Here is a 19,163-nt window from a genome sequence, read left to right on the forward strand (position 1 = left end):
GCTCTAGTCAGAATTTCCAGTATACTGTTGAACAGCAGTGATAAAAGTGGCATCCTGGTCTTAGTGGGGAAAGCTTTCAGGCTTTCATTGTTGAGTGTAATGTTGTGTGTTTTTTCATACATGCTTTTTATCACATTGAGGAAGTTTCTCCATTTTGTTTTAACTTCTTATTAAAAATTTTTTCAAACAAATACAATAGGGAGAATTTTATACTGAAGCCCCCTGAATCCTTTATTCAGCTTCAACAAATATCAATATATGAGAAGACAAATTCTTTTAACATTTTAAAAGTGAGCCTTAATTTATATACAGTAATGTGTACAAATCTTAAGTGAGCTGGCCAATTTTTTTCAGTATTATGCTGACTCATGCATACATGACCAGATGTATACAGAAAACTTCTTTCTCCCAGAATGTTGCCTTCTGAGTCAACCACAGAGGTGACTAACCACTATTCTAACTTCTATCACTATAGATTACTTTGCCTGATCTTGAACTTCATATAAACGGAATTATCCAGTATGTTTTTTTTTTTTTTTTTCCCAGTTTGGCTTGTTTTATACAAGATAATCTGTTTGCTTTTGGGGGCTATTGTGAATGCAGTAGCTATGAAAATTTCCTTTAGTAAACATAGTGTCTTAATTAGCCTGAGCTGCTATCAGAACCACACAATGGGTTGGTTTAAACAATGGCAATATATTGCCTCATGGTTTGCTGAGAAATTTGTGTGGATTATTGGACTCCACTCTGCTTGCATGTGCTTAAAAATTATTTAGGACTTCAGAAAAATTTGAGAGTGGGCTTTTGCATATTTTATTACTTAAAATATCAGTGTTATAAAAGATGCTGCATTAAAATGTTTTAAATCTCTGCTAAAAACTGGAATAAAAAAGGAACAGATATATGAAATTTTAGTTCTGCTTTTATAAGTAATTCTCAATGTAATTTTGTACACATGGACTGGACCTCTCTCAGTTTCCTCATCTGTATATTAAAGCTAAGAGTAGGAAGTCCTTAACACTCCCGATAAGTATAAAATCCTTTTATTCTATTCATTGAAACTTATAAATTAGTACTGAAATATTTTTGCCTGAAATAAATGGGCATATTTTAGTAAAGAAATCCATGAGCTGATGCTGCCCTCTATTGTAGACTGTTTTATTCAGTTTTTTGACCTAGAGGGAAAAAGACTGCAAAACTAGATAAATACTTTGTTATTCTAATTACTTTTCTCTCACTTTCCTTATTGGCCTACTTCTGCATAATCAAGACTTTCTAAAGCTGCCTAACTTCTGTTTGCTTCCATACATTATAAAGAAAAAAATTAAAACTCAAATTATGTTTAGCAGCAAATCATCTGAACAAATGTTGTTTCAAAATTTTCAAGAAAAAGATTGTTTTCTATAAATTCCTCCAAAACATTTATCTGTGTCCAAATTGCAGAACAGCTTCCACCATATTAAATGAATGTCTTTAACCTTCAACACAGTATTATAAACATTAAATTTATTTTCAAAGACTCTGGAATTCAATAATGTGATGATGAAAATGTCGTATATGTCCTCTCAATAGAAAACAAAATATTTAGTTACAACTTAGAGCCAATAACTAGTATTAATTTCTAATTTCAAAACTATTTTAATTGTTTTGTTTGTTAAAGCATTTTCTCCTGTGTATTTCAAACAAAAAAATTGTGTGTAGTTTTAACAAATATGTTATTTCCATTTCTGGCAATATTGCAAACTAGATAATCTTGAAACTCTTGCTGTAAAACACCTAGAAAGTCTGGCTATTTGTATTTATTTATAAATAAAAGCTATTTAAAGGCAAAGCTGAGCTCTGAGGAAAGGAAAATAATTCTGTAGAGGTTAAAAGAAAAAAAAAGGAACAATCTGAGGCAACAATCTGAGTGTTTAGCATAGACGGGCTTTGTTTGGCTTCCCAGAAGGAAGGCTGTCACCACTTTTCATTAGCAAGGTGATTTGATTACAGCAAGCAGGAGGCCTTGGGCCTAAGCAAGGTGGAGTATTGGAACAGAGATGTCCAGTAAAGGTAACACCCTCAGAAGGACACACTGCAGGATAAAAGGTAAATCGGAAAAAAAATCACCCATTGGTAAACAGAAATTAAAGGAAAGCCTGACTGTTTTGAGTTGTTTTAGAGGCAGGAAAAATTGTTCACTGAGAACTCATAATCGAGATCTGTCCTAATTGTTTTGGAGTTCATATAAATAGTCAAGCACTACTTAGAAAACATACCAGGTGGTTTTCAGTTGGTGACACCACTGGAGCATCAGCAGAAGCAAAACAAACCACTCTGGAGAGAGCACATCCTCAGATAAGACCTGGCTGGAGCCTCATGGGTTTCCTAGCCATAACCCTAGACACATGAGGTAGTATGCCATCATTTCCATTTCTGTTCCTCTGTATTTCTGTACTAACAAAAACAAAAAAAACCAAGTATCACAACAAGGTCAAAGGTGCACATGGCATAGTGGCTTAGGGTGCAGTCTTTGGACCCAGCTTCACATAAAGGCTTTGAGGACTTGTATCTAGCTGGGTGACCTTGTGAGAGATACCTAACCTCAGTTTTCTCATTTGAAAATGGGAATTATAGTAGTAATCCATCTCAAATGAGTATTATGAGAGTTAAGTGAATTTATACATGGAAAGAAAGTATAACAAGAACCGTGCCTGGAATATAGGCAGCCCTAAATTGATCTCATTCTCTCTCTCTCACTCTCTGACTCAATCTCGAGGAATACCTAGCAACAACACATTTCCAAATTTTATAATTTTACATGACTAGCTCCTTTGAGAAGCAGCAGCACTGAGAAAGATCAAGCAAACAAAATGGGCAACGATTAAGTCATCTAATTACAATGCATGCTTTAGAATTACTTGTTTTTAGCTATTCCTTTTTTTAAAGATTTATTTATTTCTCTCCCCTTCTCCCCATTGTCTGCTCTGTGTCCATTTGCTGTGTATTCTTCTTGCATTCTTGTCATGTGACCTGGGAAAGTGTCATTTTTTTATTGCATGATCTTGCTGCGTCAGGTCTCCATATGTGTGGCGCCACTCCTGAGTGGGCTGTGCTTTTTCGCGTGGGGTGGCTTTCTTTGCGGGGTGCACTCCTTGTGCATGGGGCACCCCTATGTGGGCGACACCCTTGCATGGCACAGCACTCCTTGCGTGCATCAGCACTGCATGTGGACCAGCTCACCACAGGGGTCAAGAGGCCCTAGGTACTGAACACTGGACCTCCTATATGGTAGGCGGATGTTCTGTCAGTAGAACCACAACCACTTCCCTTTAGTTATTCTTATAAGCAGATGCCCCATTCTCATCATAGCTGACCTCACCCACCCCAGGAAACACTCAGCACCAGCCTACTCTGCGTAACCGTAACTGGGAAACAGGGTTAGGGCAGTTCGCTGCCTCATCAGCTTTCCAACTGGAACCTTGAGACTGGCCAGCTCTACAAGCTCTTCTATTAGCTAAATTCCACTGTCACTCTTCCAGATTTCAATGTGTCTCACCCTTGTTCCAACCCTTGTTTTCCTCCATTACAATTATAGCAGGGGGAAGAAATTCCTTAGTACCACAACTCTTTCTTACTCTCCCCTTTTGATAAACTTTATTTTTTTCTCTACACAATGTGATTGACATTTACCTCCTTATGCAGCTATGAGAATCAAGTAATACACTCTTTCACATAAGGTAATTTCCATTTGTATTATAGCATTAATACTTCAGCTTTTTGCTACAATTATATATTACTTGGTTTATACTTGATAATGGATAGAGGACTATTTCACCTTCTGTTTCTCAAACATATATTTTTTATATTATATTACACATATTATGACTTTCACTCAATTATTTATTCAACACACATACATGAGCATCTTAGATGTACCAGAAACTGTATGCCGGGCTCTAGGTGTACGGGAATAAATACTCAACCCTTGCTTTACTTGATGAAAAATGTAGTAAATTGACCTTTCCATTGCATTCACCATATATTTAGCTGAAAGACATGATTGTAGAATACTTCATACCTCAAGGAGTGCCAGGAAGTTCACCTGGGAGAATGACACAATATTCCAAGTGTAATTGTCTGATTCAAAGGGACAAAGATGTATTCTACAGCACTGGAGATGGTGCTAGTAATTTGCCTCTACTGAATTGTCAACAGCCCATTGAACTCATTTCCATCATGATCCTCAAGGATGTGGATTTTGTTGGCTAGCCTGTCTCATCCACTAGACTGAGAACCTCTAGAAGCAGTAACTGGGTATTTTGCATCTTTGTATTCCCCTCTGTATTCAAAAATAGTGCAATGCTTCAATTTAGTAGCTGTTCAGTAAAGTACATATTGATAGAATGAAGTACTTGAGTGGATAGTGAAACTTTTTTGCTACTATAATTAATATTTTAAAAATATATCCACTTGCTATATTTGTATTCATTTACCAGATACTGATTGAATGCCTATGGTGTACTGTGTTCTTCACCTGCTAAGTGTTATCATGTAGCATACAATTCTGGCTAACTTTGACCATACTTGGAAGGTATCAGTTTGTTTTTTCTCTTTTCTCAGATTTACAATTTAAAAGGCCTACTGACAAATGGTAAAGACATTCTGTATAGGTCAACCAAGTTATGGGGAAAGATCCATTCTAGACATTAGCTATCATTACCCAGGGGTAAATTTGATACTAGTTTATTAACCCCAACCTATCATGCTTGCATGATTCAATATAAAATTAACCATGAACATTGGGTGAAAAAGACTGAAGAGTAGCTAGCTGTTAAGTTCCAGTAGGGGCAGGATGTCATATCTTGGAATCACTTTGCCTATTCTGTATTTTGACTTAATTTAACATCCAGTTGTTGGAAAATTAAGGTAGTGAATTAGTCTAGATAATCAGCTTTTTATAGTTTCTGGAAAATCTGTTCATTAAAGACATTAAAAAAATGCATCCTTCACTCACAGAAATTGCAAGATATACTGAAACTGAGGTTCATAGTCGATACTTAAATGCATCTTAAATAGGTAATTTAATAATAAAAATTTATAAATAACTTCGGTATATCAGAAAGCAATTCACTACTATACGACACTACAGAAATGGCATTATTTATATTAAATTTAAATAGGAAACCAAGACCCCTGAATAAGCTTGATAAGAAATTACTTCAGAAATTCCTTTCAAGAAAAGTATTCAGGTTCAATTACATGTCAAAAAATAGAAGTCTTTTACTATTAATCAATTATATTTATTTAAAAGCCAAAAACTATATGATGTAACATGAAAACGCACAAACACCAGAAAATAGCTTGCTTGTTTTTAATCATCCTGATCAATTTTGCACATAGAAATACATCACAATACAAAGTATACTATAAAAATATAAGACATTATTTCTAAATAAATGATAATCATAATGGTAATAGATATGTTAATACCACAAAAACTTGAAACAGACATTTTAAATGTCATGTCCCATGTGAAATACAGTTTTATTTAATGTTATTGCAGCAGGTTTTGAGTGGAGGCAAGTAAAAATGAAAAGTTCATATAGCTAAACTTTCTGAATACTATTTGTCTTATTTTCTACATAAAATGTCAGACATCATTACAGGAAATAATATATAGGTCTAAGATTGCAATTGCATTTTCAAATATAAGGCAGAATTAGTTAAATCGACTGCTTTTAAATTTTTGTGGACATTAATAGCAGCATGTAAAAATGAACATTACAACAAAGTAACACTTTTACCATGAAAGGATGAATATAATAAAAAATGAGGCACATTCACTTTAAAAGAACTGTGAGCTAAGGCCCCCATCTCAGTAAAAACACATCTAAAAACACTTAGACATTTTTATTTAACTGAGAGCAGAATACATTTCTATTCCACATATTGGCCAAATTGAAAGAATACAGTCAATGTCCAGATAGAAAACTAAAGTGCAACAGAGGTAAGCTGAGTAATTAGAGTATATTCACTTATACACTATGACTTTCATTAATTACTGCAAACAAGCACAACTGATGTGGTTCTTTGTAGCCATTTGACCCTATACAATCTTTACTGATGGAGGTGGATTACAGAGAAGTAGCAAGCTTGTGTGTTTTATCATTTTCTTTGGGTAGATACAGGTTTTCCTACCATGTAAATAAAAAGCAGTAAGGCACTAACAAGCAATGCCAGAACTTGTAGCTTCACTTTTATAAAGTAACACAAAATGTCACATTTCAAAATATGAAAACAACATTTTAACTCTTGCCATTAGAAAAGCTTGGTGATTATCTGGGGTCTTCTTGGGGAAAAAAAATCTCCTCCTCTTTACACCAAATGAGATACAAAGATTCAACAGGCAATCACAGAGACTAGGACAAGCTTCTTATTTTATACATAAGGCATCTGTGATCAAAAGAGGTTAAATGTATTAAATGCAAGTTTCTTGTAAGGGCACTGAGGTTCCTAAGCTACTCAGAGATCTTGTTTGACTGTGGCCTGGGTCAGCTCTTTTCCCAAAAGCCTGATCCTATTTTCATTTATAGACAGCTCTTGATTGTCAATAATAAAGAAAGAAAAGTACAAACCGTAGAGTAAAAAAAATAATAATACATCTTATCTTGTAGAAGAGTCGAAGTTCCTACCGAAAGTTGGCAGAACGAGGCTTTGATTCCTGCGCACAATTTTTCTTGCACAATAAAAAATAACCTGTCTGCCTTTCTGTTTTTCATAATGAAGAAATCATTATTATCATCTGGAACTAAGAATTTGCCTTTGGTAATAGGACATGTTCATGGGGAGGGGAAGGTATGAGAAAGTTCACATAGAAACTACATTACTCTATCTCCCAATAAAGATTGCTCTAAGAAGCCAATCTTTTTACTACCAATCAATATAAGAGCTCTGGGATTCATTTTCCCATATCACACGTTTCCAGTGTTTTCAAACCTATGGAGTCTACGTTTACTTAGTTAATGAGTCATAGGTTTTTCAGATACCAAATAGACCCTCACTAAATTAAAGAGCACATTTAGATTGTGTTCTTGCACTCACAATCTCAGCCTTTCAAAGCCAACACTCAATAGAAGTAATCTGCAAGCAGAGAAATGTACTTGCAAATAATTGAGTGTTGACTCTAAGCCCAATTCAGCTTTTCTAAAATACTTTTTATTAACCAGAATTGCTGATTTCCTGTGTTGGTCTAGTTTGATGAACGTCGGTGTGAAGATCTTTCGAAATACATGAAGTCCTGGAATTGAAAACAAAATTACATAAACGTTGTCAATGCAGAAAACTGCTAATCGTTTTTATTAATAGGAAGTTTTTAAAAGCTTTGTAATTTATATTTACTTTTACAGGGAAACTTGACTAGAGTAAAATAATTTTTAAAAGAGTGAACAAATTTAAAGAAATACTAAAAGATTATTGAAATCAACAGGAGATTTGCGTAACTATATTTATGTAAAGTAATATATTTTAAGTATATTTAAAATAATGTATGTAATATTGTAATACTGAAGTGGAGGTCATTTATTTGATGGCAATTTGTAAAACAGAAAAGTACCACAAAAACAAAACATGTGTTTATTGTTAGTATTATATAAAAGTTCAGAATATTATTCTTTATAGTTTATCAGGGGATCTCCTAGTTCATTAAAAAAAAAAATACATCTAACAGAATCTTTAAGAGGACCTAATATGAAGAGCAGCAATTACAAGCTTGGAAATGTTGGTAGTTAATAAAAGAGCCATTTCAGATACCATTTAATTATATTATCATTGTTAAAAGGATGAAAAATTTGATAATCAAGTATTAAATATTCTAAATTTATTATTTTAATTCTGTATTTTAGATAAATATTATCAATGTTATTTATGCACTTTACCTAGGAATATTGACCCTATCTGTCAGGAAAAGGCCAACGCATTTTTACCTAACAAACTAATCTAAGGAAAGTATAACACTAAGGAGTACACTGGAAGTTGACAGGCAGCAAGGAGGATGGAAAGGACATTAGCTTTGGCGTTATTTTATTTCATTAATATATCAAAGGACAGGCATTTTTAAGCAGTGAGAGTGAGAAATAACATGCAGTGAAGACAGGTGCTGTCCACTGTGTACGCAGTATGTCCCAAGCACTCTGCTGGCCACTTTTCACATAGGAGAGCTAATTTCCACAACCCCGAGGACAGAGAGGGTTACACGTGTTAAACACTTTGCAAAAGTCACAGAATGAGTTTGTGGAACTGCCAGAAGGCGTTGTAGTTCCGAAGCTTATTTATTCCCTTTCTGGTACACTATACTGACTCTCAACAGAAAGAAAAGTTCTCTCAGTATAACTCAAAAGTGAGAGGCTTACAATGAGGAAGCAAGCTCCAAAAATCATGGCCTTCATCTTCACGTCCAGGTCTAGGGGGAAGTGGATGTCGAAGTGGTCAGCGTCTGCCATGGCTGACAGCAAGCCATTCCACTTCCTGACGATGCTGCCCACACCGGTTACGCCATCCAGGGATGTGACCTGGGGAGACGAGAATGTCCCGTTACCACATTGTTTGATTCTATTTAGGAGGTGTTTACAAGGAAACAGCATAAATGAAGGGCTGGAAACAAATTCGGTAGCTACGTAATTTCAAATGAGGAAATTCAGTTAAGTGACTTGCCCCTGGTGAATACCTGAGCTGGGGGATGACCCGCGATGCTCAGGCTGGTGTGCTTTCTTCATCCTCAGTGAGGCATGAGAGGGAGCTTGCTGCAGGAGGCATGATTTAAATGGTCTCTTTAATGTCTCACTGTGGAAAAGGGTTGGGATTGGTGACAGGGATTGAGTCTCTTCCAGTCTAGAGAGTCACATGAGCAAAAAAGCAGGGAGAAATGGAACTGTCACCTCACAATCTCCATGCATCACTCTGCAAAAATTCTTTAAAGTATCTGAGGACACCGAAAGGCTTCAGCTTCTGGAATGGAAGCCTCGGCACCTGCCGCAGGGCAGACGCCTACATGCTGACGCTGATGTTTACTGTGATGGGAGTGATTCTCCCTATCCCTAGGCTTATCTGGATCATCTTTTTCTTTACAATGGCCTTTTATTAAATGAGCAGTATCTGAGGATTTAGTAAAATAAAATGAGAACTAGGAAATGTTTATTGGATATTATAGGAAATATCTGAATGTGCAGTTGTATTAATAGTACACGATGTGTCTTGCTGGGTGCAATGCGTTCAAAAAGGAACCTTTAAGAAGTAGAGGAAATATTACTAGAAATTTCTTTTTTCAGATTTGGGATAATAAATATTTCTAGAAATTTCTTTTTTCAGATTTGGGATAATAAGGTATCAATTTATAGCCACTGAGATAGGGCAAACCCGAACCTTTTTTCTTTTTTCCTGAAAATGCTATAAGATGACTTAATATGCATTTTATTAATGTTATCAGATTGCCCTTTTTCTTGAGTACATAAACAGATTTCTATCTGGCAAGTAGGCAATTTGCATTATCTCAGGAGAGCTCTGTAGGTTGTATGACAAAGTACTGGGCAGTTAGATTATTTAGGACCTGTATTTCCACACTGAAAATTTTTTGGAAAAAAAATGGTAAATTAAATGCACCTAAGTATAGAATAAATGGATTTGTTTAGGCTGTTTACTCTCAAAAGGTAAAATGTTCTGGAAAGTTTCTTACTCTTTTTATTTTTAATCAAGCAATGAAATCATGAAAAATGAGCTTACATTTTGGAAAAGATCAAGCAATCCACTAACAATAACTTGAAAAGTATTGGATATCAACTGGTTAACAAACATTTCGTCATACAACCGTGTTCGTTTATAAGTGATTTTACAAACCTCATTCCATTCACATGAAAAAACGTCTAAAACCAGATCATTCCTAGGTTTGTTAGCACTATAAAGAAAACACTGTAAGCATGCTTTCAACATTGGGCTACCTCAAAAACAGAATCTGAACCACAGCCATAGGTTAAGCACGGCCCACGCACGCTCAACACATTTTCTTTCTTCTCGTTTTGGATGCTGTAAATGGCCCTGCAGAGGTTCCAGTGTTCCGCCACAAAGCCAATGGTTACGCCAGGAGGACACTGCACTTCCAGCTGCAAATGAAGCAGTGACAGAGCACAGGCTGTTACACACATCATTTACATACACCCAGATACATACACAGCCTAGATGTGTTCTCAAAGCAGGCCAGGACTAGGGGAATTTTTTTTTCTGGAGACAGTCCTCCATGGGCTTCTCTCACTCCTACATGTCTCACTGGGTTTGCCAGAAATGCAAGGTCCTGACCACTTTTTACCCAGGCCATTCCTGACAGTTGTGTTTGCAGCAAGCAACCTTAAGGGATGAAGCCCTGTTTCCTTTTAGGACAACAGAGAAGGCTTCTTACTGCTTGGCATGAAAGTGGTAGATTCTCCCAACTGTGATGCTGCATACATATCATCTGCCTGGCCTCCATGTCGACCCCCTAGGACCTGGGAGAGGGGAGAAGGGGACACAATGAGGGGAACTGATGCAAACATGCTGCTGCTCATGCTCCTTGCTGTGCTTTTAATAAAGTCTCTTGTCTCTGATCTAAAAGATCTGACAGAATTCCTGAAACAGCAACAGGTTAACTTACCATCTTTTAAGTTAGGTAAAACTCAAATCTTAGTAGCAACAATCTTAACAGAAAACAGAAGAGAACAGAAAATCCCATGTCATGAAACTAAAAGTGCATGTGAACATGCAATTAAGCCATTTTGAGAATTATTTTAAAATATTGTGGACTAGCCTTTTTTACCTTATCTTTAAAATATTCCTTTCTAAAGAACTCGGAGCTTCTTACTAATAATGACAAAAGGGTTAGAAAGATTAAATTATTTGGTATAAGCCCAAAGTAAAAATTCTCGTAATTATTTCTATGGTTTCATATCCACTTTCCAAAGAATTTTGTGTCTTCTAGTGTCACCATGAAGCAGGACCACTCGGCTTCATGGGTTGTCAAATCCACCTGCTACTATTCATAATACATTCATACATGCACATTTGATAGCTTCCTGGAGCTGGGTTCTCATATGAGTTTAGGTTTAAGAAATTAAAAATAATGACTTTACAAAAGTCACTTAATTTTTAAAAATCCATCCTATGATATGGTATTTAACCACACAATTGATTGAACTATTGACACGTACAACTTGGATGAATCACAAGGAAATTACACTGACTGAAAAAAGCCAATTCTAAAAGGTCATCGACTATATGAATTCATTTATATGATATTCTTGCAATGTGATTAGATTAGTGGTTTCCCGGGGTCAAGGACTGGGGTGGGGACAGAGATAGGGAAGTGGGCATGGTTTTAGAGGGGGATCCTGGTGATGATGGAACTGCTCTGTATCTGGATTGTGTTGGCAGATACAAGTATGCATATCCACACCATACAAGGGCACAGAACTAAAAACAAAAACAAAAACAAAACACACTCATGAGTACAAGGAACACTAAAAAAACAATCCAGATAACACTGGGGGACAAAAGTTCCATATATTGGAATAAGGTTGTAAATTTGATTTGCTTTACCGTATCCTGGCTTCCTGTAATCCTGCAGGCTTCACTTATAGAATCTGAGCCATTATTATGAAGAAAAATACCTACTATATCCAAAAGGAATATGGACTAGAGGTGAAGAAATATCTCAAATATAAGGCTATTATTATAAAAGCAGTAATGAAAGAGGATATCTAGGAAAAGTAATTAACATTCATTGAGCACTGTACCATTTGCCAGGTATTGTTCTAAGCCATTGACATTTATTTACTACTTACTTCTCGAAACAATCTTATGAGATACTTTCTATATTATCACCATTTTGCAGGTGAGAAACCAGGGCACAAAGAGGGTTGTAAGTAAGATGAGTAGATGGTGGTACTTTATATATCATTTATCTATTGCAGTAATCCTATGGGCTTTTGCTGTGCAGGTTTTATGAATAGGAACACTAATGTTCAAAGAGATTAAGTAAATTATTTCAATTTAAGCATGAAGCATATCTGCAATTCAAACTCTCATTGATCCCTGTATAAAACTGCTTTTCTTTTCAGCAAAGAACCTTCCCAGAGCTGTGCAGGTTACTGAAGAGTAACCAAACTGCAACTCAGCACTTCTGCATTCTAGGTCTAGCATTGTTACTTACCAAGGTTGAGACTCCTGTGAGACAATCTTTCTGAGCTTTTATTTTTATGTCTGGAAAGTTGTGGGTTGTGATAGGTCAAAGTAATTAAAATCCCTTCCAATTCTAAGAGCATCTGATTATATTTAGCAATGCCTTTCTGGTGATATGCGGATGTAGCAGTTTGATATTATTTTATGAATCCCAAAAAGACTATGTTTTAAAAGTAATCAATTCCTATGGGTGTGATACCCTTTGATTGCAATACATTTGGTTGAGGATCCTTTAATTAGATGACTTGATAAGATCGATTTAGGGCTTTTGATTGGACTACTTCAGTGAGGCATGACTCAGGTTGAATCTCCACAGCCTTGCTATGTCTGATAAAAATAGAAGCACAAGAGTGGATGTGGCTTAAGCAGTTGAGCTCCTGCTTTCCACACAGGAGGTCCCGGGTTTGATTCCTAGTGCCTCCTGAAAGAACAAAAAATGAACAACTCAGGAAAGCTGATGTGGCTCAGTGGTTGAGTGCCAGCTTCCCGTATTTGAGGTCTGGGGTTCAATCCCTGGCCCCTGGTCCCTCAAAAAAAAGGGGGGGGGGGTAGGGAGACACAGACAGATGAAAAAGGGAGCTGACATGTTTGATCCTGCCATGCAAGAGAGAAAAGACTCCAGTTTTGCCACAGCTGAGCTGCAAGGAGAAATGAGCTATGCCTAACAGCTTATAGCTGAACTTAGGAAGAAAGCAGAGCTGCCGAGATTGAGAGAGGAGGCCTGGTAAGAGGCCCTATGCCTGGCTGCTGACAGTGAGCTCCAGGAGCTGGGCTCCGAGAGGTGAGCCTGGACGGGAAGGCAGAGATGGGCAGCAGTCTTTGCCACGTGGCAGCTGACTTTGGTGAGAAAGCTTCTTTGCTGGTGTTTTCATTTGGACATTTCAGAGACCTTGAAGCTGTAAACTTTTACCCCAAGTAAATCCCCTTTATAAAAGCCAACCCATTTCTGTTACTTTGCACTGGCAGCCCTTAGGCAAACCAAAACAGCAGACATACTCAGATAAATGTGCAGGACTCTTGTCAGTATCCATAAATCAAATCAGTCGACAAAACTAATAAAGCAGCAGTCATTGACTAAACGTCTAATCTGTGCTTGACCCACTGACTAGTACTCGAAGAGCCTGAGCACATAAAAAGCCCTCTGTGATTTTCCTTAGGTGAGAAGATTTGGTTTCTCCCCCATCACCAACTTCTTTTATGCTGAATGGCAGAGCCAGAGAAAATTCCCTCCTGCATAGTTTCGTAGGGAACACAGTCAGGCCCTGACGAGCTGGGTTAAAATGACGCAGTGAATTAGACGTCAGCCTCTGACCTCCTGCCTGGCTGAGGGACAGCAGAAGCAACAGCAGGTGCATCTGAAGGGCCGCTGCATGGTGATGACTTCTCGGCCCAGGCAGTCGGTGACGCGGAGGACGAAAGGCCTTAGGGTCTTGTAGGCGTTCCTGGTAAAGTCGTCCGTGTCCTCGTTTACAACGTAAACCATCTGGTTGGAGTTGTTTTTAACATCGTATCTATTATTAGTTTCAAAGCCTGTGAACACTGAAAAAATAAAAACAAGAAAACTATCTTCAATTAGAAGCCGTTAGAAAAGACCTCAAGAAGTCCTTGTGCAGCATTTCTTAAGAACTTAAGGTAAAAGAGCTGTTCAAAAATTCCAGGTAAAATTAATATAATTAATCAGGAATCAAAATACTTCACAATCTCCCTTAGTAGCTGAGTAATTTCGAAATTTTAAAACACTTATTTTAAGAAGCGCGGTATGAAATGATTGTCAAATTTTGCACATGAATGGCAGACCGAAACTATTTTCCAGACTACTGGAATTCAGAAAATTTTATAAGACTGTTTTGATGAAAATTATACTTTGGACCATGAATTAATCAGGTCATGAAATATGTTAAGAATAATCAGGGTTATTATTCATTGCAAATTAAACAAAGGAAGAAGGAAAGTTAAAGGCCCAATGTGAAGGCCAAAACGGATGTTGAGAACTGGTACTATGGGGGCTAGTAATCTTATACTGAGCAACCAAAAACAGGCTTCATGTTTACAGTGCATCTTATGTCCAAAGCAAGAGCACTGGACTGCAGATTAGTAAATCTAGCTTCTAGGCCCCTGACTAGCTGCTAACTAGGGCACTCCTTGCTAACTCATTTAGTCCTTTTTTTATCTATGAAAGGTGAACATGGAAGAAGAGCGGTGTATAAATGTACTGAGGTTGACCAGATTAAGAATAAAAGTGACTACATGATATAAATATGTAAAAGGTAAAATATAAGATTATATTATACAGAATTATACAAAATATACAAAATAATTCCCTTTATTACTTTCTTGGAAAGAGGTAATAGAGGGCAGTTCTTTTTCCTCTTTGAACCACTAAAAATGATCAATATAAAGAAGCAACTAGATAATATACAATGCAAAATTTTCACTGAACACCATACAAAATACTGCTGAGAACTACAAAATTATACATACTTTCCAGAGGCTCAAAATGCTGGAGAACGTGTATGTTGTCCAACTGTTGAGATAGAAAAAAGCAGTTAGAAGAGATCTAAATAACAGAATTAAATAAAATTAGCAACAGAAAAGAAGTTGATGATATAGGTATTGTACTCTATCACCTCATACTAAAAATATCCCTTTAAAATTGAACAGAATCAATTATAACTACTTGATCAAGTGAAGTTAGCTCATCTGTATGTTGTCAGATGGTTAATAGACCAGCTGCTCAGTGTTTCTTCCAGTCCCACTGTAAGAGACTCAAATAGTTGCCTATGCCAGGAAATCATCTACTTGCTACAGTAACAGCATCTGTAAGAATGTGCTTTTATGTAGTCTGTTCCTAATTCATTCCCTACTCAACAGCCTCTCTGCACACCCACAGACAAGTTACTCAGTACGGTTTTACACGGTTTTATAAGGACCAGTAACAGAGGACGCACACAGAAGTGGCCCAGTTTATTTATATTATTTCACAGGTGCATCTGGGAAAAGCTAACACACTGACTTCCACTCACTTGAGCTACTAATATCAAGTGTTCCCCAGGTACACATTTTGATAAGGGGAGGGTCTAATAGGGCAGCAGGCATCTGAATGGAATTAGAGGAAAGGAGAAGAAAAATTCTAGGATGGGACACCATGGAAAGGGATGTTGGAAATACCAAGAGATAACTTCTATCTTAATATTACTTAGGTATCACTCCCAAGATAGAAAGTTTGACTTGCCCATTATCTGAGAACATTCTAGCAAAAGGAAGAAATCTTTTCTGAAGATAGACAATTTTATATCATACTTCTAGAAGATTACGTTATTCCTAATCCCTGAGCATGGAACATTGACTGAAAGGCCTGATTTACCTAAATATTTGTTGCATAATGAATGAAAAATACATAGGAAATGACTAAAATTGAAAATGACTTAACTGGATATGAATATTTTGTGGCAAGATTGATTAAAGGCAGTTAGAGTTAAGGACAAAATCCATGCTTGATTAAAGACTTTTTTCTGGTATGAAAACACAATCAGGTAAGGAGGTCTAACATGTCTTACACAGTCTCCAAAGTGGCTGTAAAATGGTTTGCCATCCCTTTAACAAATTCCAGGAAATGAAAATCTAGGACTAAAGGCTGAAAATCTGTACTACTTGGTAAAAGTGTACACTGCTGAGCATAACATCCTAAAGAAATGAAGCCCTTTCATGTGGAAAATGCTTGCCCAGTAAGGTACTATGGCTGTTAAAGAGCAGTTTTTTGAGGAGCTGGTGAAGTCCATGGCAAAGCCAAAACTTGTAGTAACCATATAATCCTGCTACATTGGACCCTAAGAGGTCCTGACAGTCCTCATGAGGCTCCATGCCACTTGCACATGGTATCTCAAAAGGACTAGGGCAGATAAATGAAATGGTTGGCTACATATCTTCCACTCACATCTAAGAAGGTGTTTCAACTAATAACATCCAAACAGCTAGCACCCATTGAGAGGGTCCTCAGTGCCAGGAACATAAGGTACTTTACAAATTTTATCTCATTAACAATTCTCACGACAACCTGAGAAGGCAACTTTTGCTAGTACTACTTTATAGATGCTTAAATAGAAGCACAGAGTGGTTAAGAAAGTTAGTCAAAGTCCTGAAATTAGTAGGGGAGAGATCCAGAATTCAAAACCAGGTCTGTCTGGCTCCATACCTGTGTTTTGTCTCTAATTTTGTTTATTTTTTATTTTTTAACTCAAAAACATTCCTGTAAGGGATAATAAAACCCATAAAATATCTTCATTTAACCTCTTTCAGAGTAATAGGAGAAATTGAACAACTATTTTTTAAGATTTACACAAACAATGTTAAAGCTATACTTTGTCACAAGTGAGATACATGACTCCGGAAGATCTTACAGCCCAACACGCATCCATGATAGCTTTTCTTCTTTTCCGATTGTTTTAACTTTACTCAACAGAACATCTTGAATGGCTTAAATTACAACAAACATCCTCTTCCCACTAAAAACACCCTTCTTTGTTCTCCCTCCACATTTCTGAAATATGTCCCAGGACTCTTATAGTCTCCCAAACGAGACACCCCTCATCATCGGCCCATCTCCTCTATCTTCCTCTAGCCAGCCTTTTGTCACTTCTTTCCAGAGTCCCCCAGTCTTACCCAATTTCAGTATAATTTGGATTTGCATGGAATACCTGAGTTAAGCACTCCAGACCAGGTGGGCAGTTTGGCATAGGAGCTGGCCCTGGCATCCACATTGTTGGTGCGGGCTGATTTGGCATAGGGTATTTGCCAGGCTGATACTGGACAGGACGGACACCACTAGCTGGCTGGTGCAAGGGGAAGGTACTGGGCTGGTGTGGACTGTAGTATCCCACAGGCAAGACTCCTGGGTAGCCTGCAGATGGAAGGACAGCTGTTCCAGGGGGCCCTGTAGTTAAAAACAGATGAAAGTATTATATATTATTAAAATGATAATATACAGGAACGTAACATGACTTTTCATGTGGAGATGATATCGGTCACATGACAGCTTCTTAAAAATAATAAAAGGTTATATATTCTGAGAGAATGTCATGTACCCAAAATATATTAGTGGGATTTCCAGATTAAGTCATTGACTTCTCTTAAAACTTATAAGATAGTTACCCCCATTTTCAGAAGTTCAGACACCAAGTTTGAAATGTTGAATAACTTGTTAGCGTCTTTCTGCCTTAGGTTATTTCTCTTTTAGGTATAATAATATACCTACCTTATTAGGTTTGTATTAGTCAGCCAAAGGGGTGCTGACGCAAAATACCAGAAATTGGTTGGTTTTTATAAAGGGTATTTGTTTGGGGTAGGAGCTTACAGATACCAGGCCATAAAGCATACGTTACTTCCCTCACCAAAGTCTATTTGGAGCAAGACGGCTGATGACGTCTGCAAGGGTTCAGGCTTCCTGGGTTCCCATGTTCCTGGGGCTTGCTTTTCTCTGGGTTCAAGGTTCCTTTCTTCCTGGGGCTGGCTTCTCTTTCCTCTTCGTGCTGACTTCCTGGGGCTCCAGCTTAAGTCTTAGCATCAAACTCAACTCTGTTCTCTGCCATCCCTTTTATCTGTGAGTCCCCACCATGCCCTAATCATAACTCAATCATGCCCAGGTACAGATGAGTGTACAAGCATAATCCAATATTTCTTTTTGGAATTAATCAATAATATCAAACTGCTACAAGGTTGTTGTGGTATTGGCACAAGGCCTGGCATATAACTAGCCCTGTAAATTCTTGTTATTAAGTTTTTTTATTATTATTAAGATCACAAAGATCGAAAAGTCTACTTAACTTTAAAGGGGTTCTTTTAATGACTGAACTACACTGCCTTTGATTCAATCACTTGTTTGTACCTTCATTATCTAATTCTCAGATTGTTTACCAATCTTGACATTAATTACATTCAATTTCTTAATCTTATAACCTCCAACATTTCTCTACTCCTACCCTACCTCCAACCAGGGATCTTATGAATTTTGACTTGTCATTATAAATCATGATCAAGGGAATCAGATTTCCTTAAAGAGACACAACATTATAAGAAGGATATTTATAAAATTAATTAGTATGTGACAAAAATGAATTCCACAATCAACTGGAATTTATTCTAGGTATGTAAGGCTGGTTCAACATTTGGAAACCAATTAATGTAACCTATCACATCAACAGGCTAAGGAAGAAAAATCATGTTAATATCAATAAATATAGAAAGCATCTGATGAAATACAATATCCATTCAGGATAAATAAAAAATACAACAACAACAAAGCCTCAACAAACAATGAATATAAGGGAACTTCTTCAACGTGATAAAGTCTACCCACAAAGAAATTTACCGCTAACATCACACTTAATGGTGAAAAACTAGATACTTTCCCCCTAAGACCTAAAAAAGGACAATTCACCACTCTTATTCAACATTTTACTTGAAATATTAGCTGTGCAATAAAACAAGATAGGGAAAAAGAGTTGGAAAGAATAAATAAAACTCTCTTTGTCCACAGATAGCATGATTATCTCTGTAGAACATCACAAAGAATCAACAGAAACAACACAAGAGAACACCTGGAATTAATAAGTGATTATAGCAAGGATATGGAATATAAGGTTTATATACTGTTCTGATACAGTGTTTTGTGAACTGTAGATCCATCAGTGGCTGTGAAACCAATTTACAATGCACAATTGTAAAATTTAAACAATAAAATAGATTAGAATAGAATAAAATAGAATAGAAAATATACAACTCTAGCTGGATTGAGTATTGCTTGGTGAAATTTTTATTAGGTTGGTGCAAAAGTAATTGTGGTTTTACATTTCCAAATTTCCTGTTTGATGTTGGCATATATTCTTAAATAAATGTGGTTATGTTATACATCATTTGAATGTGCATTT

General features: G+C 36.7%; 1 protein-coding gene across 2 annotated transcripts in view; it reads right to left on the reverse strand.

Annotated features, from left to right (window-relative positions):
* Positions 1–5,260: 5,260 nt before the first annotated feature.
* Positions 5,261–19,163, reverse strand: part of PLSCR4 (phospholipid scramblase 4) — a 45,772-nt gene continuing 31,869 nt past the window's right edge. For both annotated transcript variants that reach the window (XM_058295125.2, XM_058295124.2), the window contains exons 4-9: positions 16,935–17,170; positions 14,722–14,764; positions 13,553–13,779; positions 9,972–10,133; positions 8,391–8,549; positions 5,261–7,279 (exon numbers count right to left, since the gene is read on the reverse strand). In XM_058295125.2, the coding sequence (XP_058151108.1) occupies positions 7,232–7,279; positions 8,391–8,549; positions 9,972–10,133; positions 13,553–13,779; positions 14,722–14,764; positions 16,935–17,170 (875 nt within the window). In that variant the 3' untranslated portion in view covers positions 5,261–7,231. The remainder of the gene's footprint in view (positions 7,280–8,390; positions 8,550–9,971; positions 10,134–13,552; positions 13,780–14,721; positions 14,765–16,934; positions 17,171–19,163) is intronic.

The sequence above is a fragment of the Dasypus novemcinctus genome, chromosome 4 (assembly GCF_030445035.2).
Source record: "Dasypus novemcinctus isolate mDasNov1 chromosome 4, mDasNov1.1.hap2, whole genome shotgun sequence".
Lineage (NCBI taxonomy): Eukaryota > Metazoa > Chordata > Mammalia > Cingulata > Dasypodidae > Dasypus > Dasypus novemcinctus.